Raw genomic sequence first — 24044 nt, forward strand, 5'->3', positions numbered from 1 at the left:
ACTAATGTATACAATAGTATATAAATATTCATATACTATAAAGAAAAAAGTAAACATATTTATTTACTACGAAGAAATTAAAGGAAACTTATTTATATAGTAAAGATTAATTAAAGAAAACATATTAATTTACTTAGAAATACCTTTAAAAAAATATTATTTATATGAAATTTACAAACTCTTTGAGTGAGGTTAGTCAGGTCAATGACTGGTCATTGTCGTCTGTTTCCATCTGTTTAAAGATCTACCAATCCTCACCTGTCTGCATCTAAGTCAACTCAGTCCATTAAAACATTGTTCAGGCCACAAACACACTCAGTATACTGTCATATCTGTCATCACTTCATAACTTGTCCAGCAGACGGCAGTGCATGACTATGACTGCCTTGCAGATTTATAAATATTGCAGCACATACTCAGGCCCATACAATTTCAAAGACAGAGGCTATAATGTACAGGGAGACAATAACAATTTGTGTAGTGCACAAATATTCCATACTTCTCTACATGTAAAAGCTTTTTTATCATCATTATAATTAGTTGTGTGCCTCTATCCTTTGGGATTTTCAGCAATAAGTAGCTGATATTATTATAACATTGTCCCTTTTAGAAATCAAGAGCAGTGGGCAACAATGAGAAAGATGACGAGGATAAAATGACTGTGACAGTGGTTCATTTAGTGTTGAAATGATAACTACATCAATGGTCTGCTGAGGTTACACCTGCAGTGTCGTAATTGACAAAGTGGAAGCATACCAGTTAAATACTGCCTCTATTTGCCCAACAAATTATACTAAACTAAACTTAGTCCAGGAAAGTTCTGACAGGATCCATAATAGAACATTACCAAAAAGATGGGATGGATCATATTTGTTGAAGTCAAACTTCATATCAGCTGTTCCTTTTTTGTGATTCATCATGGCTGCATTTGCTTGTACACTGTACAGCTTGAGCTACTCTGTGAACCTACACAGAATAGACCAGATGGCCTAATGTGTTTATATCCACGTAAGACTCAGCTAAGTATGATTTTATTTGCAACTGTTGCACTGCAACTAAAGCCTGGCATGAACGAAGTGACCGTCTGTTAATACTTTCATGCAGTGGTTTCCTACATCTGTAACATCAAATGGGAACGCGAGACACTTAACAAAAGCAGCACCAAGCACAAATGTATTTGCACATTCCATAATAAATACTAACACGTCAAAAAGTTAATTGGCCTTAAATTTCATTTCATATTATTTAATGATACAGACCGTTGCACCTTGTTATTTATGAAAATACTGGACTGAACATAAGAAAACCAACACATCTGTTTGCATAGGAATACATTATAAAATATGAGCTTTAGCGTTTGTAACATTTGTTTAAGACATGTCAATCAAAGTGCTGACTCGCTAACTTCACCGGTGTGCAGCGATTTCAGGATCCACTTGCAGGACAGGAAATTGGAGCAATCCCCTACCAGTCCTTTATCTTCTCTATGTACCACCTAGGAGAAAAAATAATGCCGTAGGAATGTAACATGGCCACTAATTTTGGTCACACCTTTTTCCCCGTTAGTTCTCAGACAAGCTCATGCAAGTATCCATCTGTAAAAGTCATTGCAGCAGCAGGAGCCTAATTGATTAACTTTCACTCAACTGCATGCAACATATCACACTTGAAACTCTCCACAGCAGCTGGCAGTTCAGGTGAGGTCCATATACAACCCTGATCTCTTCTCCTTCCACGGTTTATTTTCCACCCTACAACCTGAAATGTCAATACTTGCGATCACAGGGCAGTGCATTCATCCACCAATCATGCACTGCCAACAGATCTGCACGTGCATGTTGATAAAAGCCACCCCCGAATCATCCATCCCTTTTCTAGCCTTTCCCTTTCCCTGCCCTCCTACCCTCAATGTCCACACCCAGGACTATCCTCGTGTACTCGTAGACCACGTAGGACACACTGACAGCGGGAATGACTTTCAGCAGGTTGGGGGAAATTCCTCTATAAAGTCCGGCCACGCCTTCCTGAGTCACGATGTTGTGAAGCAAAGCCAACATGGAGGGTTTAGGAGCTTCCTTCTCTAGAGCTGGGGAGAGAAAAACCAGGTGAGCTTCACACAACACATTCTGATCTCTCATTAAATGTAAGTCTACAAGGGGACCTTGAGTTAATCACTTTTTTTTTTCTCAAACCACTGTTCCTTTTCACTGTCCCTGGTAACACAACGTTTGTTTGAATTTCTGACCAACGTCTCTAAGTTTGAATTGCATTTCAGTAGCAAACTTTAGGCAAGTTGATTCAGACAGGAAACAGGGGAGAGAGAGAAATAGTATCACATGCAACAAAAGTCCAAGGTGGAACTCAAACCACAGACATTGCGGTTATGTGGCGTGACCTGTAACCGTTCGGCCACCAGAGCACTGTGGATGAGTTGATTCTTAAAATGGACATGCTTCCTTTGTGCATCCAGATCAGAGACAAATCAAATAAAACCTGAATAAATGAGAGGAGAAAAGGGTAATTGAATGGTTTGATAAGTATAAAGACGACGTGTCTGTGATGTGTAGGGATAATCTTACACCAGAATGGTGTTCATCCCTCCAGTACAGCTCAGAGACATGGAGAATATACACCAAGCAGGCCTGCAGCTGTACTGGTGGGTTGCGGAGGCTCCACACCAGACACTTTATTTTGGATTTCTGTTCATCTGTCACCCACCTGTGTCTATATTAGTATGACCCTTACCCAGTGCCTGCATTCGAGTGCGGATCAGTGCCAGCGGGTAACTCGCTAGCTGTCCACAGGTGCTGGAGGCGGCACCACAGCCGACCAGCACCATGACCCCTGGGTCGGCAACACCTATGTTCCTGTTCAGCCAGGCAAACTTCAGAGTCTGAGGAATAAAGAGCGCACGAAGAAGGTGAACACTGAGGAGATACAGTAGAGGAAATGCTGCGAGGGCTTTGTGCCGTCGTGTCTCTCTGACCTCATACACAGCCAGGTCAATGCCAGCGTAAGGGACGATAGCCAGCAAGTTCGGTACGTAACCCTTGTAGAAGGCTGCGACACCTTCCCGCTGTAGGATCCGTTTGGCGCAGTCTGCGATTCCTGAGAACTGGCCGGTTTTCCGCAGTGTGAGACGGGTCTTCAGCACCTGGAGGGAAAACAAAGAGGAGAGGTAGAAAAGTAGACAAGAAGAAGAGTGAAGAGAAAATCAGTCATTTCACTGGTCATGCAAACCAGGACCAGTGTGTTTTCTTGATCCCATATGAATGTTTTTATGTGTATTACCCTGACATTACCTCCATTGGGTAGATGGCTGTCTGGGCTATAGCTCCGGCCAGAGAGCCGGCAACAAACCTCTCATGAACCTTCAGATTTCTTGTTTCGTTGCTGCCACGCATCACACTCTTGATCTAGAGCAACAGGCAGAGTAAAATAATCCTAATTTGCGAGAGTACTATGATCTTGAACATTTGATAAAGATGGAGTATTGCTTAAAGACAGAGTTGGATCTTTTGTTTTCTTGCTGAGACTTAGATAAAAGGCTTGACACCACTCATGTTAATCCATTCAAAAAAAGAAGAAAAAAACCCAGTATGTTGTAGTCTCATGGGGTTTTATGTGCTTGGCTATTCCTTGGCTATGAGTAGCGACCTCTTAAGGCCACTGTGAGGTCGCTATACAACCAGTGTAACTGCCAGTATGTCACAGCTTCCACTTGCTGCCGTCTACTCAACCTTTTCATAGGCTGTGAACTTGATCGCAGTCTCTGGGGCAATCTTAAGGACATTGATTCCATTGCCTCTCCACAACGACCGCAGTCCTCCTTCTTTCAACATGGACTGAAAACCGCTCAGCACGTTCCCTTTGAAGACAGAGAAACCATGAACCTGGAAGAGCGGAGCAAGGCGGTTATCACTTAGTGTAAGGCATTAACAGCTGACTGAAAAAAGGAACATTTTCGACAAGATCATAAACTGTCCCTTATTGACCTGTCGGAAAACTTTAAGACGGTCCAGGGGGGCGGTTCCCGTCCGAGACACCGATCCAGCCACGGCTCCGGCCATCAGCTGCCGCCACACATACCCAGACTTCTTCTCCTCCTCTGAAAATTCATCTGGGATCGTCAGCTGCTCACCTATATCCAACATCTACTGAAGTTATAGTTGAGGACAATAAAGGGAAGAGAAGACCGACAGAGTTTAGCACACTAAAGTAGACCCTGCACTGCTGTTTTGTTGAAGGGTGCATAACCTCACCATTGAACGTTTCCAGTAGCGTGCCACGTCCTCCATGTTAGTGAGGGGGTTAAAGAGGAAGTAGTCACGCCACTCGTTCCAGTCAATGGTCATGGTGCCATCCTTGTCCATTCTGGGTGACAAATGCATATAAACAAATGGGGCAAATTATGTTAAGTTATGACACTGGCTTACAGAAGGTAGGAACAATAATTTGCTCATGGTCAGACATGATGAAGAGTCCTTCAGTTCCCTGCAGGACAACAATGTATGAGAAGACGCTTCTTGGTTTACCACAATCTGACCTAACAGAGGAACTGAATGTGCAAAAACCCCAGTTCTTCTGTTGTAAAAATTCAGTAAACTCATTGCCTGGGTGATTTTGTCAAAGGGTTTCTGAGAAGGGATATGTGCATAAGGAGGAATATCAGGGGGGATGAATCATCAAAGTTTTGATTGTCAAACCAAACACCATGTTCTGCTGTCATTTCAACACCTCTACACTTACACCAGTCAGGTGAAGGAGTGTTTTGCCTTCACAAAGAGTGAAACTTTGATCAATCATATCAGGATACAAAGCTCCGATGAGTGATGTTTAAAACAGTTGTCTAATCTCATTGTACATCAAAATATTTGATGGACTGAGCTGTTCAGATCCAACTACAAACCCTTCTTTCGACACCCCCAGAGAGCAGTGATAAGAGGAAGTGGGATTTGTTCTCTTCAAATGGTAAAGCGGTCGAAACCTCAATTTCGAGCTCATCCTTGAGCCATTGACTGTTTGTTACTGATCTTCTATGTGAACGAGTTCAGCCTCAAATACAAAGGTAATGCAGATTAACTGAGAGTTGTGAACATCCACCTCAGGTTTTTCTATTCAGTGAAGGTTCTTTCTTAACATCCCGATTTGATATGCAATCAGACTTCAACACACACTGTTTGCATACCGTAGCAAAATCCTGTTGGCATCCTCGAGGCTGATGTCCACACCGATGCCGTGTAGACAGTGCTGGATCTCGGCTGCATCTATCTGACCTGTAATTATCCACCAATCACACACAGTGAGAATTGACAACATAGTGCAATTAATTATTATATCAAGTGTGTTCATAGACGTGTACAGACCATCGTTGTTCCTGTCCAGTCTGCTAAACATGAGTTTGAGCTGTTTTTCATGGGCGCGAAGATACTGTGTGAACTCTTCAAAGTCCAGGACTCCATCCTGGTTGGTGTCCCCGGTCTGGACAAGCTGAAAGACAGAGACGACCAATTTTTAGAATGCATGGGGCTACTGCGGTAAAGTGATGCCGTGCCGTTGGAACGACATTCACAGATTCTGACTCTCCGGATCAATAACTGATCACCTCACACATCAGTGATCTTCTCTTGATCAGACTACAACTCTTATTGTGGAAAAACAAGCTTTCAGATCATTTTGGTGAATTTTTATCAGGAAAAACATTTAATAACTTCACTCCTGTGCAGTGCAAAGTCACCAAACTCCCCCCACACACAAATGAACTCCCCTCCGTCAGCTGCTAAATAAATACCTTGACATCAAGGTTACACTCCAAGTTTGCAGTCTAAACCTCTACATTGCCATCTGTTGGACAAATTACTCTACAGCATGTTGTGTATTTGAGGAATGACCTATAATACTTTGCGTTAATCGAATGAAAAAGTATACAACACACACAGATGTTACAAAAATACAAAGTTCTTATCAGAGAAAAAAATAACCGATTCAATACTGTAATTAAAGGACCTTGTAAGATATAAAAACATTGCACCTCTTATTGACCAGTGAGCTTGGTGATTTCAGGATGTGAGTTGTTTCAATGAGTGTTGAAATAGAGGAAAAAGGTTTTGCAGTGTGGACAATGATCAATATGTGAAAAACGAAAAGAGATCAAGTGTGGGACCAAGAGAAAGGTTACCATTCTCATCTTACAAAGTCCTGCATCTTGTACCAAAATAGACAGCATGCTGTGCTTTACATACTCGCACGCATGCACGCACGCACACACGCATGCACGCACGCACGCACGCACATGCACTCAGAGAGAGAGAAAAAGAAGTAACACATGAGAAAGAAGTGACAGCAAGGCTTCTTGGCACACACACACAGACAGACTGTGTGTATTCACAATAAATATACTGCTGGTTTGCTGCTGATGTTTTTGGCTCCGACTGTTGCACAAACAAGACGGCAGATCAGAGGGACCAAGGAAGTTTTACGCAAGGAAAGAACGGCACGGATCTCACAGACCCTCATGTAAGATGTGGAGAGAAGATGATAGCAGCAGTGGTTGGTCCCTTTACTTTTTAAAACAGAGAAGGAAGTCCCTCCCAGTCAACTCCTACCCATCTCTCGGATAGGAAAACATACCGGTTCCACCACTTTGGTTGATTTCCATTTTTCCACTATCTCCATGGTAAAGCAACTATTTTAGTAGACACTAGTTGTTTGGTTGGTTGGGTCAGATATGAAGGAATGAGATTATTTAATCAGACCTAAGATCATTGACCCTGGGAGGGTTTTTTAAATGCTGTAATGTAAACAACTGTATTTTTTCAATGCTCATACACATGTTGCACCCACACCCGTCACACTGTGCATGCCACTGAATGCGATCCAGGAACACGAACGGGTGTCCTACCCTCTCCAAGGAGCGTCTGGAAATCCCTCGGCCTGCCAGCCCTGTCCGCAGCTCACGGATGTCAATGCATCCGTCTTTGTTGAGGTCCAGCTGATCAAACAGCTCAGCATATCTCTTCTCCCTCTCGCAGTCTGGACCAGGGGGCTCACTATCCTGGCAGTGCACCCGAGGGAACCAGGTCCGTCGGGCTCCCATACCTGGTGGCACTCGGAGTCAGCTGATGGGATACAGGGGCATCAGTTCCAACCCTGCAGCATAACAAAGCAACGTTATTGCATCATATCAAACATTCACTTAGATATCAAGTTCAAAGATTTTCCCAAGGCTTGGACATCGGTAGAAGAGATCAAAGTCATATTGTAATGGACATTTATTCCCAACCATAGGGTCAGGGACTCCACAGGGGGTTGCACCACAATTCTGAGGGGTGATGAAAAGAGTAGTCCGATTAAGCATCATACTGCTATAACGTGGCCATAGTTTGGTCAGTTCTTTTATATACATGGTGTGAACATCGGTGCAGAAAAGAAAAGGGAATCTTTCTTCTTCCTTGTGAAAAAGCCTGGTGCCTGCATTAGCCACAATGCAATCGGGTGTGTTGTGCCAGTAGCGGCTGACGGCACAGAGTGTCCGGCATCGAGCAGAGATGAGGAGCCAACTACGAGGGTCTCATCCAGCTCACTTGTGCTTTTCCACAACCCTCAAAAATGTGACTCGTGTAGCATCACACGAGGCGACATTTCACAACTGAGGTTGTTGGCTTCTCCCTAAGATCTAACAACAGAAGACAGATCTCCTTTAACAAGCGAGGATTCAAGAAAAGAGGGGGAAAAAACTGCTTCTGCTCCACAGAGTGATTTCCTTTTGACATTCCTCTCAGCCCTGAAAGAAAACATATGTTGGCATTGATTGCTGACCACGACCAGTAAAACAATAACAATGTGATGTCATAAGAAAAGACCCTGGGGTACATGGTGTTCTTCGAGCAAGGTGGAGCGCGGAGACACCACGGTTTGTAGGAATGAGTTCAGTCGTGTCATCGGGCTCGATCCAAAGAGACAGATTCCACTTCGGGACTTGCTCCGGTTCGTCGAAACAGCTGTTTCTGTTAAAAACCCCCCGAGGCATGCACACACACACGGATAGACATGGCTTTCATGGCTTGAACGGTGGGGGGGGGGGGGGGGGGGGAAAGAATCTCAATGATCAGGATTTGTGGGATTTTGTACAGACGAGAACACTTGGTGACTCACTGTGAGTGTGTGTGTGTGTGTGTGTTTATCTCCAGACCGACCCGCCGTCCAGGGCAGGCGGAGGATCGGGACCTGCGGGTCCGGTTAACTGGGTCCTGAAACCGGATCCGAACACCGACGAGCAGCGGCAGCAGCCTCCTCCTCCTCCTGCGGAGATCCAGCAGGTCCCTGTTGTTCACCTCGCCGGTACCGATCGCTCCGTGGCGTCGATTTCAAAGGAACCAGGAAGCGAAGAGGAACGCCAGTAGAGAGACGACCAAATCCCTCATGCCAAATCCGCGCGCGCGCGCGGTTGTATGCGTGCGTGCGCGCGCGTGCATGTGCGAGCGCACGTGTGTGTGTGTGTGTGTGTGTGGGTGGGTTGATAAATGCAGCCCTCGACTGTCAAACTGTGCACATGCAGTACAGTGAGGGTCAAAATTCACATCAACAACAAGTGAAGGCACAACATGCAGGAAGAACAAGAAGCTGACTATAGAGGAGGAAGGCAGTTTGCATATTTACCAAACAAAGAGCAGAATTCTAACACTGTGCACTAAAATGTCAAGATTTGGACCTGAATCAATCAACAACACTAGTAAAGATCCATGGTGGTTTAGGGGTTTAGTTGCCCTTGAAAGACCTGCACCCATCACTGCTGACAGTACATGCTACCGAGACCTTTTATATACACTTTGAGATTGCTTTTAGCAATGAAAAGTGCTCTATAAATGAAATTTATTATTATTATTATCATATTTTTCAAATAATTCCATCTATTAGAATGCAAAAAAAGGCCCAGAAGGATAGAGGATAAAATAAAATATTGACTTTGACGGATTTGAGCATGCATCCCTGATAATAACACAATGTGCACAGACTAAGAGTTGAACAAGTCTAGACACATGATGCCTTAAAGTGGCATTTTTATATTTAGACACGTATTCTGTCTTATCTTGTTCTTCATTATCAAACGCCCTCTTCCCAGCCCTGCGGTTGTCCCACTCCTCCGCCCACCTGCTGCTCCCTCATCACCTCATTCATCCCGTGATAAAGGTCTCCTAATGACGCTTGACCAGGCACGAAGCCGAAGTCGCCCTCGCTTTCATTTTTCCGATTGTACACGCCGACGGGCCTTGTGTGTCCCTGTTGATGGAGCTCCGTGGCCTGTGAGCATGTGCACCACCCTCCCTCGTCCAGCTGCTTTCATCTCTTCTCAGTTCCCGTCTGTGCACCTGGCGGAGAGGAGCTGATTGAGGCATTGGATAACATCCAGGGAGACTATTTAAGAGCAGCACCGTGCAGTCTGGGAGGCTGACGGAGTAAGAAAAACTCAGAGTAAATCCCTGACCGCGATCCGTTTCTTCATTTTCTCTCTGCCGGGTTTTCCAAGACTAAAGACCTCGATGTGTAAGGGTCTCGCCTCCCTGCCCTCCTCATGCCTGGAGAAGTGAGTACTCAACAGGATCAAAATGTTTAGTGTGCGAACAATTTTTTTTCTTTTCCCCACTTGTGGAGTTTGAATTGTGCCTTTAGTGATTTCTGGTGTGATGGTTGTGTTTCAGGGCGAAGGGGATGCGGGTGAAGTTAAGCCATCTGGCTGAGACACACCACAGGCTCAAGTAAACCTACTGACACCCGTATTTCAAATATATACAGTCGTGAATCCGCTCACGGTGAAGCTGAATTTTGACTGTCTGTCTCTACTCAGGGTTCAGGACGGAAGAGCTCTTCAGGACCTGGAAACGCTTCTAAACCACAAAAGTACGACACTGTTTTTTCCTTTTCTGTTTAGGTCTATGACTTCTAAAATGAATGATGGCTGAATTTGATGTGATGTGCAGGTATTGTACACGCTGACTCATTGTTTCACTGCCATGACTTGATATGACATGATTGAATTGGCTCGTTGGAACTGCATCATGAAGCTGTGGTGTGAAGTTGACGTTAAGGAAAAAAAACATGTGGTCGGAATTACTTGTAACTAGGTTGTTTCTCCTCACAGAGACTCTTTTTGATTCGTGTCATTCTGTTGGCTCGTTCGCCTTTCTATCAGGTGGCCTGCACGTGTTCCGTGGGTTCCTGCGTTCAGAGTTCAGCGAGGAGAACCTTGAGTTCTGGCTGGCCTGTGAGGACTACGGGGTTTCACGTTCAAACCTGCAAAAGACCAAGGCCAGCAGCATCTACAGCCAGTTCATCAACCCCGATGCACCAAAGGAGGTCGGTGAAACGGGAATGACACTGGAAGATGTCTGTGAACACTTGTCACATGAAAGGATTAGGAAGCTTCTATTGATGACCTCCTTTCCCCCCTCTAGGTAAACCTGGATGCTGAGACCCGAGAGGCTCTGTTGAGCGTGATGGACTCTCCGTGTGCCGACACGTTCAAGGAGGCCCAGCAGAAGATCTACAACCTGATGGCCAAAGACTCCTTCCCTCGCTTCCTACGCTCACATCAGTGCATAGAGGCCATTAAGGCGTTTTAAAGATACACTGTTTATTACCACAAACCTGCTTAAGAAGTAAATGCTGATGGATCTGTAGTGCTGGACATGCTGATTGTGTTTTATCATTCATCTTAAATAGTAGAAGACGCATGCTGTTAACTGTGGCAACACTGAGCTGTAGGCATAGCTTGAAACGTGGAACATAGAAACCTCAATCATTAAGCTGAAACGAGGACTGAACTACATAAGCTATGTGACATCAACAAAGGATTTTAATAAATTCCTCAGGAAAGATCCATGATGTGGTATTGTTTTATACACACTGTGCACTATTATTTCCTATAGAAGCTTGACAAACGTACTCTGGCACAGGCATCTAAGAGTAAGTGTTGATAATTGTAAAACAGTGTTTGGCCTCTGTACATGGTGGCCTTGACAGCTCCTTAGCAAAAATCGACTAAAATATATATATATATATTTGTAGATAACTGTGGATGACTTTTCAATTTTTTTTTAATTTTATTCAAATACTACCACTATTAAATTAAATTAAAATAGGATTTACTAAAGCTCTACACTGAAATAGCTAATTAACAGACAGTAAAACCTAAATCAGAAAACCAATTCTAAATTTGTCTATTGAATTTGAAATAAAATTATTTTGCGTCCAGAAAAACTCAAATCAGACTTACTGCACAAGATCCGGATGTGTCCACTCATCCCCGTTTTATTTCCATGTTATATTCAGACCCTGCTTTCAACAGATTGTTTCAATATATACAGAAATTACAAGTGACAGCTTGAATTTAAACTTGAAAATGAGTTCCCAACATTTGATTTTACAAAGCAGTCGGACAAGACTGACTCCCTGCTACTTCTCAAACACAAGGAACACCATTTTGGTTGTCAGAGACCTGTCACGCTCACTGGACTATATACAAATGTGACAGAGCGATAGAAACCGTTTCCAAGTGGAATTACAAATGTACAATTTGAGGTTTCTTACATTCATTCGGTTTGAATCCTTCCAGTGAGTGTCAACTAGTCACCATGGCCCAGTGATGCCTTGTTTGCTTTTGATGAACAAGAATCTTCCCGAATACGGCTCAGATTACTTCTATAAAGTTAAATGTCACCTGCCCAAGAACAGGACAGGTGACATTTAAAAATGAACTGCAGCTCACGGACGCTTCAAATCAGTCCTCCTTATTGTAACACCGTCACGTTGAGCTCTGTGGGTGCGAGCTGGTGCATCGGGTGACTATTTGGAGCTGGTTCCTGGACGTGCTGCTCCGGGGTTGCCTTTACCTTCGGCCCCTTTGACCACGCTCAGCGGCTTGTGGAGGGACGAGCTGGCCTTCTGGGTCACCTCCATCTCAATCTTGTTCCTGATGGCAACTTCCAGACCCTTCGGGAGACAGCAGCATTTAAAGTTAACGTGAACGTTGTCTGCCGTGGCTCACTGGTGTGGTCACTGTTTCAGATTGAAAGGGCCGGGCAGAGAAAAACTGTCCCACTGATACTGTACTTATACTTTTTCCTCACCTTCTTCAGTTTCTGCTGCTCAACCACTTGAGCCTTCTTAGGCGCAATGATCCTCCCTTTACAAAAGGCAAAAGAGAGTATGTCACTTTCAAATTTCAAAATGCCATTACTAATAGTTTATCAAATAAAATGATAAACACACAATTTGAAACTGTCTAAACCAGACCGTTGCAATGCAGTTTGTTGCATTGTGCAAACATACACTGGATTTCCCTCGTTGGTGACAGAACAGCAACACATCCCCCTGGCTTTTACATGACGAAAATACCAAATCTGAGTTTGTCGCAGATCAAATGTCGATTTTCATAGGGTTAGGGTTACGAGAGCTGCAACCGGTAAATCGATTAGTAATCGATTGTTAAATAAATCATCAACTATTTTAATCATGGATTAATCGGTTCAAGTAGTTTTTATGGGGAAAGTTCAAAATTCTCTGATTTCAGCTTCTTAAATGTGATTTTTTTTTCTTTGCTCCTCTGTGACAGTGAACTAAATATCTTTGGTGCGCGGACAAAACAAAACATCATCTTGGGATTTGGGGAAACACGATCGAAATCACAATATTATGACATTTGATGGACCAAACCACTAATCGATTTATCGAGAAATTAATCGACAGATTAATCGATTATGAACATAATCGTTGATAATGATAGTTGATGTTGCGTCTTTCATTCGTATCATCAAATAAAATAACAAATCTTGAGCAACGACAGCAAGACTGGACAGAAGATTTGTTAATGCTGCGTTCCAGTTTACCAGACTTCCGGGGTGAACCGGAACGCAGCATGAGACTCGCGTAATTTCAGAAACACGTTTCCACGCAGCTCACACGTGCGTCATACGATGTTCGACTAAAAATCGTTCCCACGTCTTTTCAGCAACTCAGATAAAAACGGACAAGGTGTCAGAGTCCTACCTCCTTTTTTCGGTCCTTTGTGCTTGCTCTGGTGCGGTTTCTTGGAGCTTCCTGGCCGCTGGGCTTTAAACTTTCGTGAACCTTGAGCCATTTTGCTAACCGGAAGTGGAAGATGCGCGTCTTCTTCCGCGTTTCCTTGCTGGGAGTTTTTCCATCTTCGTTCTTACACATTACCGCCACCTACTGTTGGTTTCATGTGACACAATAACATAGTTCAATGAAGTGCGACACAGACAAAAAAAACTATTTTCACTGTGGTTTTATTCCCTTTTACTGTATTGATGTGAAAGAGAAATCTCTTAATTCATGTCTGCACTTAACAGCATTATATTCATATACACGTATATAAAAAAAATCCAGTTTTGAACTATTTCCACGTTACAAAATTAAACCTAAAATCAAGTGATTATCAATAACAACAATAACATACTTGCACTTAAAGAGGCCATCTGAACAACACTCCTTCCATAGCAACTGCAGGCCATACTCATTTTTATGATAATGCACAAGTACCTGCTTTGGTTAATCAAATCAATGTGAAAAACACGTGTTGAGTTTTGGCACCTGATTATTACTCATGTGTTGGGTTTCTCAAGGGGACGTAGGTGAAACATCTTTTTTAACACAGTATTACACTGCTGCTTCTTCATAAGCACGGTGTAAAAACATTGCAGAACGCAACCCAAGGTAACACACAAGCCCGAATGCAGGCTACTTTGGCAAACTAAAAGTACAGCCACAAATTATTTGTCACTTTGGGTTCGAGATACAAACATTATTAAGGAGGTGGATGATTTTAGTCCAAGTGTCACCCTCCCCCCTGCAATCTGTCAATCTGCTGTGCTGCAGCCTGGCACGCAAAGTGCATATGTTCATGCATTTCAGTGCTTGAGTCTGTGTAGGCAGACGAAGAGGTAGTGTGTATGGTTGAGGAGGCCTCCTCAGTGTTGTGTACTAATGGCCTAGTCACTAGGAGTCACAATGTCATGAAATAAAACAACAAACCACAGCCAAACAGTTCTAATCATGATGTACAGACAAACAAAAATCTCATACTTGGTTCATTTTTTTTAGAAAGAAATAATATGCGGCTGGTGCGACGGCCACAAAGTTGCTACATATGTCGGGAAAACCATCTTAGCTGTGCCCCCAAATGTGTGACGTCTTTAACTGTACAAAACGAGAGGAAGAAAATTCAAATACACAAGTGTCTTTTATGCGTGCATGCATATGTGTGGGACCAACCAGCATCTTTGTGAGTTGAGGTTTAATGGGTGGACAGAGGAGAAAGAGGGATGAAGATGAAGGGGACGGGAGGAGTAAGCTTATATTACAGCATTTTAAAGATATGGACAGTAAAACTAAGGATACTGCAATTATCAATGACACCAAGTTTTTTTGGGGGGTGTTTTCACTGGACCCCAATGGTCATGTGAAGTAGAAATGTGGGTTGGTGTATCTGCCACATCTTTAAATGAAGAGAGTGATAAAGTCAACAAAGGCAGTGTGTGAGGTCAGTGAGGGTTGAAAGGAAACGTAGATTGGCATGATGCAGTATGTGGCCAAACCTCTGACACCGGTCTCATCAAACCCACTGTTTAGAAATCCAATCACAACGGTCAGACAGTACATTTACCGATGAATTAGGATTCTGGATTTGAAGTTTATCTTGGCTTTGATCCTCCAGGCTACATTTGCTGACACAAACGTAGTACAACTGAAATCCCACAAGGACTGTCGACAGTTAGAGATGCATTGTGGGTAATGTAGGCACCAGGGTTTGACAAGGAAGAAGAATGTGTTGCTGAGGATCAGGGTTGGTTACTGGATGTCTAAACTTCTCCATCAGGTGATGGATACATCTACCGACTACTTTGTAACTTCACTTGAAGTTTACAGAGCTGGGTCAGGATTCTCTAAAAATCAGGAGCAAGGATACAAGTGTGCATGTAAATTCACCGGCTGAGATTTTCTCCACATCTCTTTGAGCGTGATGAGATGGTGGCGTGGCTACATGATATTAATTGGGGTGGAGGAAGGAGTTCGGGTCTGTGGTCTCACATCAGTGAGCTGTACAGGTGCTGCACCTGTAAGGCAGTGAGCAATGCGGGCCCTGTGACATTCAGTACAGCCAGTAGGTGTGTCCTGTAAAGAAACATGTGTAGTGTATGACATTGAGAACTTGAACACAGGTTCAGTCTGGGTTTTAAAGTTCATAACAGTCTACTGCTTATGTGTAAATACAATGTTATTGTCTGGTTTTAAAACTGGCTGCTAGAGAGTCGATCCCGGCCCATAATGAGGGTATGGCTGGAATTATTTATTACTTTCTTTTTCTAGTCTCCAAACTATGTTTGATTCATCGAGTGATAATCTATTGAATGTAATATTCCAGAGGTCAAGGTGACAACTTTACATTTTGTGGTTTGGTCCCAAGGACTATTGTCAATTTACTGCGATAGGACAGAAGAAAAATCATAAATATTGACATTTCAGAAACTGTTACTAGTGAGCATTTGTCATTTGTCTTAAAAGAATAGCTTAAACAATTTGTATATTGTCATCACAATTGTAAGAGATAATTTTTCTTTTTTAAAACTATATGAATCTGATGAACCCGAACATTAAGGGGTTTAATTCCTGTTTTTACTCCTGATCTGTCTTTGAGAGGATCAAGAAGAGGAACGCGTGGCTGACGGGGCTACAAATATCAGCCAATAACGATGGAGAAAACCCTTTCTCAACCTTAATGTCTATCTGTCCTCAGCTGCCTGTGGCCCTGACCTCTGACCTCAGAGCAGCCTCATGGGCTGGACGTCAGTCTGTATTTGAGGAACAAGTCAGATTTGAGAAGGAATTAATCCAAATAGTTGAAATACATTCGGAACTAAGCACAAAGGCAAGAAGTGACTGAGTGGCTTCAGTCTGCTGATCGCAGCCCCCGACTACAGCGAGTAAATCGAAGTTGAAGAAATACATTCTGATTGTTGGCGGCATTGTTTTCTGAAAGGAATAGTTCACCCCAGAACACAGACTTGAGGTTGTCGCTCATGTTTCTGATTTGAGCGAACAGTTTGGCCTCGACACTTTTGTATCTGTAGACACTGTTACAAACAATGTGCCTGCATTATGTCAACACTGTGGCTCTTTAGATCGGCATGAAAATATATTTTTAAAACAACATTGACATATTATCATGTTGATAAAGTAGACATGTTAACAAACATCGCAATTTAGACCGACCGTGGTCACTGTCAACATAAACATTAATTTGAAGCGATGTTTTTGTCCAAATGAAAACTAAGTCCCATATTTAGTCCCCTTCAGCTCTATTTTAGTCTCCAACACCTGAGGGAAACACCCGGCTCTTTGACCACCACATGCACCAGTATGTTCACCAGCTAACTGTTAACTTCCTTCGTCTGCTTTTTGGTTGATGGCAGCAGAAATAGTGAAGAAAAGCAGTGAAGTTTCAGGCCGTAAAAACCATAATAATGATAATACTGCTTCTCTGAGGTTGCACAAACATTATTAAAGTCTTGACTGACGTGCAAGTGAGCAGATAACCAAACTTTCATTTTGGGGTGAACTATTCCTTTAATAGTGATGAAGCAATACAACAGCATTATAGACCTCAGCTTACAGCAAAAGCTGTTATGGCAAGATTTTTTCATTCTTACAGATCGTCTCTTGCGGAAACGTGAATATCAATATGGTTCGGACACAAGAATGGCTATGTAAGTACATTAGGGTAATACACGTGTGGAATGATATGGTGGAACTGGGAGATAGAAATAAGGAGTGAGGTATAAATGCAGTCATGTCTTGTCATAGGCTTCAGCTGACCAACGAGGACTGTTTGAGAAATTATTTTTGCCCAAAATTTTTACCGGATAAAAAGTGTGACTGAAACAGGATTTCTTTTAACATTACTATAGAGCTATAAATTTGGATTATTCCTCTACAAAAAGGTTTTAAGACGGAACAATAGAAATTAAATGTTAATATAACATTTTTTTAATGTCAAATTTAATTTCAAATAACCACATATTAGGTTAAAATAGTACCTTTTACGAGCAGGGGTTATTTTTCTACATATGTACACATTACCAGCAAGGACATGTCTATTTACAAATGGGTAGCAGCATTTTTTTTGAAACCATGGCTAATCAAAATCACTACTTTGAAAAAAATCTGTCACGCTTTAGCCTTGTGGAAGTTTTTTTGTTTTTTTTGAAGAACCCCTGAAAAATTACCTCAGCAATGACTCACGAAAACAGACTGCCAAATAGAATTGAAGGAAGAGAGTCCAGCTGAGCCCTATTCGTCGTCGCAGAGCTACTGAGAAGGAAAAGGAGGTGGCAAGAGATAATGACAGCATGGGAAACTTGGGAAAAGGTGTAATGGAGAGTCCACACAAAAAGAGAGACGTTAAAGAAAGGGGAGACTGCACGTGTGTGTCTGCTTGACTCCCTGCAGTGAATCTGTGTGTATCTGAGTGTGGGTGAGTAAGAGACTGAACAACATTATGTCATTTGTGTGCACCACCGACATGGAACATTGACCGTGCGTCTGTCAAAATTAAATTAAACACTAACAACTGTGTGTGTGTGTGTGTGTGTGTGTGTGTGTGTGTGTGTGAGTGAGAGAGAGAGAGAGAGTGAGAGTGTTCTGTGGTGAGATGAGTGTCTGACGTTAAGGTGCAGTGGTGCACACGGACCAGCAGGAGGGGCTGGGCGGCTCTAGAGTGCAGTGAGGCGACCGGTGAGTGCTGCCTGGAGCTCAGAGGGAAGGAAGACTCCCAGCTCCGTGATGATGCCGCCTGTGATGAGCTGATGAGGGGTCACGTCGAACGCTGGGTTCCACACCTCGATACCTGCGGCAAACAGTCACGGGGAAGTGAGACGGTTGAGAATTTAGAAAGATAAAGCTGTCAATGCTGTAGGCCTGTGGCATTAGTCCCCCCCGCCCCACACACAAACACACATACAGCACAAGATGAACTATCCAACCATCACCGTTAATTTCTTTTCCTTCGTGTTTATTTGATAGGGACAAATAACACAGCTATAATCCAATGCAATGCATCACGGCATTTGTGGCAACTGCTAATTTCCAATGACCGTCGCTCGACGGGCCTTTGTCTTTTACTTTTGGCTATATTCAACTCTTCAGCTGTTACTTTTACCTAACTATTTAAACTGTTTGGCTTGTTTAGAATGAAAATTTATAAAAAGTAATGTTAAAAAACAAATATATATATATATATATATATATATATATATATATATATATATATATATATATATATATATATTTTAAAAGGCCATGGACAGGAAGGATGAGATAAGAGTGTGAGAGGAAAGTTTAAGAGAGAGGGAACTGTAACGTCTCCGGGGGCCTGCGTGCTCATTAAATGAGTGTGCTATTAATTACTGTGATGTCACCGAACACCTCTCTCTGCTGACGACATAATCCTTAATCAAAAGACTCAATTCAGCTTTCACAAACTCATCTAAAACACACGACCGATGTCCACTCTTACAAACGTAGACTTTGAACTGCAACATCCCTGGTTTTAATCCTTTGTGGCATCTCATCTTCTCATTTCCTCTCATTTCTCGACAGTCACAACAAGTAAAAATTCAAGTCAGTAGTCAAGTCAAAAAAAGCATTTTCTGAAATCAGAGCCTCGCACTTTACTAACCACAAAGGATCTCTACACAGGTAACGAGATTCCATCAACATCGCTTCAATTTGACTCATGTACTTGCAGAGCATGTGACGTCAACTAAAGTCAAAGGGTTCAGTGCGTCGGGCAGGCACTGGAAAAAGGCCACGCTCTTCCATCTGTACAAGCCTGATGTTTTCCCCTTGCTGTCAATCCTCTATTGTGCACACTTGACTTTTTCTTTTAAACGTGTCTATATGTTCTGGTAAATTTTATCCCACACTCCTTACCCGGGGCAGCGATGGGCACTCCGTTTATACTGGTGAGCTCCTCGGGGGGCCGCACTTCGATGATGATGTCCCTGCCACTCTCCAGGCTCAGGTCACATGACGTGCTGGGTGCAGCCACGTAGAAGGGAATCCCATGGTGCTTTGCGGCGATGGCCAGCTGGTATGTGCCCACCTTGTTGGCTGTGTCACCGTTGGCAACCACCCTGTCTGCACCCACCACCACAGCTGAAAGAGAGAGAGAACGCGACGACAAGGACAAGTTAAGAGACGGGTGGAAAGATGAGTCAAAATGAGGATGGAGAGAAAACTTGCGGATGAAGAAGGGACACCTGTGATGTTCATTTCTCTCATGGTGAGGGCGGCCATGCTGTCTGTGATGAGTGTGGCGGGGATACCCTCCGCCACCGCCTCATACGCCGTGAGTCTGGATCCCTGGTTGTACGGCCTCGTCTCTGTGCAGTAGACACGCTTCAGCCTCCCCAGCGCATGGAGGCTTCGCACCACGCCTACACACACACACACACACGGAGCCGATATTACCGTTACAGTGATATATAGAAATATTTTTACAATCACCCTCCTTTCTCATTCACACCCGCGGCTCCAGTCTTACCCAGTGCAGTCCCGTATCCAGCAGTGGCGAGCGAGCCGGTGTTGCAGTGTGTGAGGATGGTCACCGAGTCCCTCGGGACGCCAGACAGGATGTGCTGAGCGCCATAGTTACCGATCTTCTTGTTGTCATTGACGTCACGCGCCAGCATGTCTTCGATCCAGGCAATGACACTGTGAGAGGAGGGGCGGAGACATGTCCATCAAGAAAGAGGCCCCATCTCTTTCTCACCTTCGCTCATCCATCCGTCTCATTCCTACATCAGCATTTTCTTGGCAAACTTATCTGTCTCATAAAGTTCATACAACAGTGTGAACTTTATGAGATATTTATCTACACAGTTCAGCGCACACACCAAGTTTCAAGGACCAAAAATCCTCAGAGTGCCCGAGCTAGGTCTTTTCACCTCACTGCTTCAGTTTCACTCTCGAGCCAAGAACAATGTTGAGTTATAGCAGCCGGTGCTTTGATGGAACAGTCTGTAGTATATTTACAGCTTCAGAGGGAAAATATCAGTAGCTCAGAACTGTTCATGCAACCCGTCCACCCTGCTGCACTGCGATTTCTTTTAGCGACACAGATTCATCACCCAGCACAACGCCTTCTGCCTATGATGGGAGGAAAGGGCGTTCCTTGTAGTTTCAGTGATCAAAACTCAGGACTTTTTCTTTCATGGCGCTGATTCTGATCTCTGAACTCCACTTATCTGCTGATATTAATTCCTGCAATGACACTGGTGCTTTGTTTTCCTCCCTCTCTCTGTAGGAACATGACATCACATGGGGGCAGGTACGCTTTGTTATGGACTCCTGCCTGCTGCGACTGAATGATTGTAACTGACATCAGAAGCACAGACTTTTTTTTTTTTTTTTTTACAGATGTAGGTTCTAATGAATGAAGCTTCAGCTGCTGCTGATGCTCTTCTGATTCTCCTAGTCTCAATCCGAATCTAAAAAATCCACAGGACCACTGTGGTAAAGTTTAAATGTTTAATTTACACAAAAGAAAAGTGGGCTCCACTCGTCGCTTGCCTCACTTACTGCCCCGGTAACCACACCCACAACGAAAAGGCAATTAAAGTTGCACAGCTACTGGGAAATCAATGATAATAATACCATTCACCCCAATATTACAAATGTAATATTAATGAGATTGTAAATTATCCACGCACATTTTAAGTGCAAGTAATCAGGCATGACATCATTGCCTACTGTAAATCGCAACAGTAAACATGTCAACCTGTGAACACCGTCAACAGTTCTTCCAAGTTCTCCTGAACAAATGTTTTACATATGAAATTAAATTATCGTATGCTAATTATCCAAACAAAAACATAAATAAAAAATGCATTTCAGCTCCTACGACAGAGACTGTATTTTATACCTGATTGTGAGCTTCATGAGAGCAGTATCAGACCCAATACGTCTCATCGGATCACTGCAGCTCTGCACAAAACCTGCTTCGTGTTCTCCAAGAAACACCAACAACTTGCCCGCCCCTTCCCTCGTGCTTTGCTTCTTTCCTATTTGCGTGTGCAGCTCTAAACTACTGTCCTATTGAGCATATGGAAAACTATAACACTAACACCACTCGGGGTGTTTCTTTGTCACACAGACAATCAGCCTGCAGAAGTGTGTGTGGCGTACGGTGCTTTCCCGATTTCCACTTCATAGGTGATCTGATAACTTTCACGACTTTTGCAGAAAGACACGAGGAAGTGTTATCGCAGCAGCGAACGGCTTCATATTCACAGGAGAAACGCAGAAGCTCAAGCAGCTGATATACGGATTGTTTGCAGACAAGTGTGTCTATTTAAAAAGGGCAGCCTGTGGACTTTTCTTGAAGAAAAACAAACTAGATGCAGTGTACTCTTGGGAGCCGACAAATTGTCAACATCCGCTGTTTACATCTTTTTTTTCCCCCTTCCTTTGAATTTGGCACAAAACACTAAGAGTAAATCAGTGAATTAACTATCGGAAAGAATGTGTATTATATTACCAGGGGAATGTTTAAATTAAGCAAAGACTGAAGCCTAATATGCATATCAGAATGTTAAAGACGCGCGTGTGTGTGTGTGTAAGCGATTTTGGACTAAGCCTGTCTCTCTCTTAGCTATTGTTGATGTTTTCACTGCGCTGACCGAGGTTCGGCCCCGCAGCCTCGGGTGCGGGAGGCCGACGTGGCCAAAACCCCTGAGTCGTATAGTCTGTCGCTCGCACGTCTCTCAAGGTGTCGGGGAGAGACGTTTTGAAACTGCACTTGATTGGTATGATGGAGACAAATTAAAAAGTATTGAATGAATTTGTGCTCAGAAAGACTTTTGCAGTCCGCTGCCAGGACCACCCATCTGTGGTCATTTAGTGAAACACAAACACACTTGTTGTTGTTGTTGTTGATATGGACCAGGTATATTCAATTCAAATGACAAACGGTGAACGTGGAGCATCACAGTGCAGACAAGGCCTGGCTGGTAATAAATCCAGCCTTGGCATCGACACGCTCGCGTTCCTCCGACCCAGCTCACCTCTCTCGGAGCTGCTCAGAGTTCTTCTCCATGCTCTCGTTCTCGGCAAACTCCATCAGCTCGCGGGCGGCGCGGCCCATGTTGACGGCGGTGGGCCTCGCCGAGGTCAGGTGACACAGGGACTCTCTGATGAAGGTCACGGGGTCATCGCCGCCGGCGCCCGCCCGCAGCTCCACGGCCAGGCTGAGGCAGCCCACGATGGCGATCGCCGGGGCGCCGCGCACCTTGAGGAGAAAGGGGACAGGAAAGTTATGGTCACGTCACGGTCGTCGTCATCCTCTTAAAATCTCTACACTGACGTCTCTTTTCCAGTTTCCGTGAAGCTGATTGAGACATTTAAATGACAGAAGTTTAAGTAAATGATCACAGAGCCTGAAATGACATAATCTCTACTGATGTCATTCCTCTCTACCGCTGGACTCCATTATCATCATGAGATCACCCCCCTCCTTGTGGTACATTCCTTCACACACACACACACACACACACACACACACACACACACACACGTGTCTAGCTGGATTGGCAAAAAAAAATAGGGAATGCCTGCTGCTCAGCTCCAATAAATATCTGCATCTGAAAGTGTTTTCAGCTGTCACAGAACTTGAGCAAGATGCAACTGTCTGACCAGCCCGTTGTGCTCCAGCTGTGGAGAGATCCGTGTAGTGGAGGTGTCACTGAGTGCAGCACAAGCACCAAAACGCGAACAAAACCCCGTGCAAAGGTCATTAATAATTCATCAATAATCTCTCCCAAAGAAAAAGGGGGGAGGGCATATTCAATGTGTTGATGGCTGTGTGCAGATGCACACTTGGTCGCGCTTGCATGTGACGCGGTGAAAACTGTAAATAAAGGATCTTGGAGGGGGAGACAATCGGGGGGTTGTGGGAAGCTGCTGGTGCGTGATCCGGAGCTGAGGTCGAGGCCGACGGCTCGGGCGCACGGAGCAGCACATGCGTGCAGCGGCGGGAGCAACAAAAGACCCGGGCGACGACAACACAAACCCCCACCACGCTCCACGGGCAAGACGTGCACATGCCGCGGCCACGCAGCTCCGCTCGGGCCGGGGAGCGAGAGGGGTCTGGAGATAAAAGGGGGAAGGGGGGGCTCCGTACCTTCATGGACTTTATGGCCTCGTACGCGTTCTGCACGGTGCGGATCTCTTCGTAGGCGGTCTGGTGCGGCAGCAGCAGCTGGTTGAGGATCTGCAGGGACCCGGCCCGGTAGCGGATCGCTTCCAGCGTCATGACCGAACGGCGGATGCGGGGCGATGGAAGGGGGGAAATACAGAGGACGGACCGGTTGCGGCCGGGTGCGCGCACACACACTCGCACTCACTCTTTCCCTCTGCCTCGATCACACACACACACTCAAACACACACTCTCTCTCTCTCTCTCTCTCTCTCTCTCTCTCTCCCTGAGCGGATGCACGTTGGAGTGACCGCGGCCTGGCAAGTCCCGGGAGCCCGTCGCGAAGAGGAGGAGGAGGAGGAGGAGGGAAGTGTGGCAGAGGAAGGAGAGAGGGATGAGGATGAGCGGGTGGGCAAGAAGAAGAAGGAGGAGAGGGTCTGCTGTGATGTACGGGAGGACGAGGAGCGAGGAGGGAAGGGCTGGGGGGAAAAAAAAACCTTCACATCGGTGACAGACAAGTAGGGAAGCAGACGCGGAACCACGTGCTCAGCCGAGCAGGAAGCCCTCGCCCGCTGGCCACGCCCACCAGAGTCTCGCGGGCTGTCCGGTTTCCCCGCGCCTCCCCTCTGCGCCGTGTCTGTGCACCATCCCCCTCTCTCCGTTCCCCCCTTTTGTCAGGGGGAATTTCACTTTCAGATCCGTTATTAGCATAACACCCAAAGCCCGAAGCTTCCCCCAACAACAGCGAGCGCCGTGTACAAAAAAAGATGTCTC

General features: G+C 44.5%; 4 protein-coding genes across 11 annotated transcripts; 1 reads left to right on the forward strand and 3 right to left on the reverse strand.

Moving 5' to 3' along the window:
• Positions 1–1214: 1214 nt before the first annotated feature.
• LOC118312109 (calcium-binding mitochondrial carrier protein SCaMC-3-like) lies at positions 1215–8373 on the reverse strand. Of its 8 annotated transcripts, none has more exons than XM_035636439.2 (12): positions 8155–8373; positions 6902–7149; positions 5367–5490; positions 5189–5276; positions 4263–4374; positions 3996–4154; positions 3741–3893; positions 3303–3416; positions 2987–3154; positions 2746–2893; positions 1904–2086; positions 1215–1495 (listed from the first exon to the last, which is right to left on the reverse strand). In XM_035636439.2, the coding sequence occupies exons 2-12, from the start codon at positions 7094–7096 to the stop codon at positions 1485–1487; spliced, it is 1455 nt and encodes a 484-aa protein (XP_035492332.2). In that variant the 5' UTR covers positions 7097–7149; positions 8155–8373; the 3' UTR covers positions 1215–1484. The 8 variants fall into 8 exon arrangements, 6 of the variants coding, with proteins under 6 accessions (XP_035492332.2, XP_035492331.2, XP_035492330.2 ...); XR_004794149.2 differs by lacking the exon at positions 1215–1495 and adding an exon at positions 2403–2493 and having other exon boundaries at positions 1945–2086; positions 8155–8371; XM_035636438.2 differs by having other exon boundaries at positions 1215–2086; positions 8196–8373.
• Positions 8374–8422: 49 nt separating this feature from the next.
• Positions 8423–10876, forward strand: si:ch211-196h16.12 (regulator of G-protein signaling 5). Its single transcript, XM_035636452.2, has 5 exons — positions 8423–9583; positions 9699–9755; positions 9845–9897; positions 10190–10353; positions 10452–10876. Exons 1-5 carry the CDS (start codon positions 9540–9542, stop codon positions 10617–10619), a joined length of 486 nt encoding a protein of 161 aa, XP_035492345.1. The 5' UTR covers positions 8423–9539; the 3' UTR covers positions 10620–10876.
• Positions 10877–11276: 400 nt separating this feature from the next.
• Positions 11277–13196, reverse strand: c8h19orf53 (chromosome 8 C19orf53 homolog). Its single transcript, XM_035636455.2, has 3 exons — positions 13045–13196; positions 12126–12181; positions 11277–11988 (listed from the first exon to the last, which is right to left on the reverse strand). The coding sequence occupies exons 1-3, from the start codon at positions 13133–13135 to the stop codon at positions 11842–11844; spliced, it is 294 nt and encodes a 97-aa protein (XP_035492348.1). The 5' UTR covers positions 13136–13196; the 3' UTR covers positions 11277–11841.
• A 92-nt stretch (positions 13197–13288) lies between these two features.
• On the reverse strand, positions 13289–23818 carry mri1 (methylthioribose-1-phosphate isomerase 1). The gene is made up of 6 exons (XM_035636449.2): positions 23255–23818; positions 22140–22363; positions 19619–19788; positions 19335–19511; positions 19006–19230; positions 13289–17920 (listed from the first exon to the last, which is right to left on the reverse strand). The coding sequence occupies exons 1-6, from the start codon at positions 23384–23386 to the stop codon at positions 17787–17789; spliced, it is 1062 nt and encodes a 353-aa protein (XP_035492342.1). The 5' UTR covers positions 23387–23818; the 3' UTR covers positions 13289–17786.
• Between the last annotated feature and the right edge of the window lie 226 nt (positions 23819–24044).

The sequence above is a fragment of the Scophthalmus maximus genome, chromosome 8 (assembly GCF_022379125.1).
Source record: "Scophthalmus maximus strain ysfricsl-2021 chromosome 8, ASM2237912v1, whole genome shotgun sequence".
Lineage (NCBI taxonomy): Eukaryota > Metazoa > Chordata > Actinopteri > Pleuronectiformes > Scophthalmidae > Scophthalmus > Scophthalmus maximus.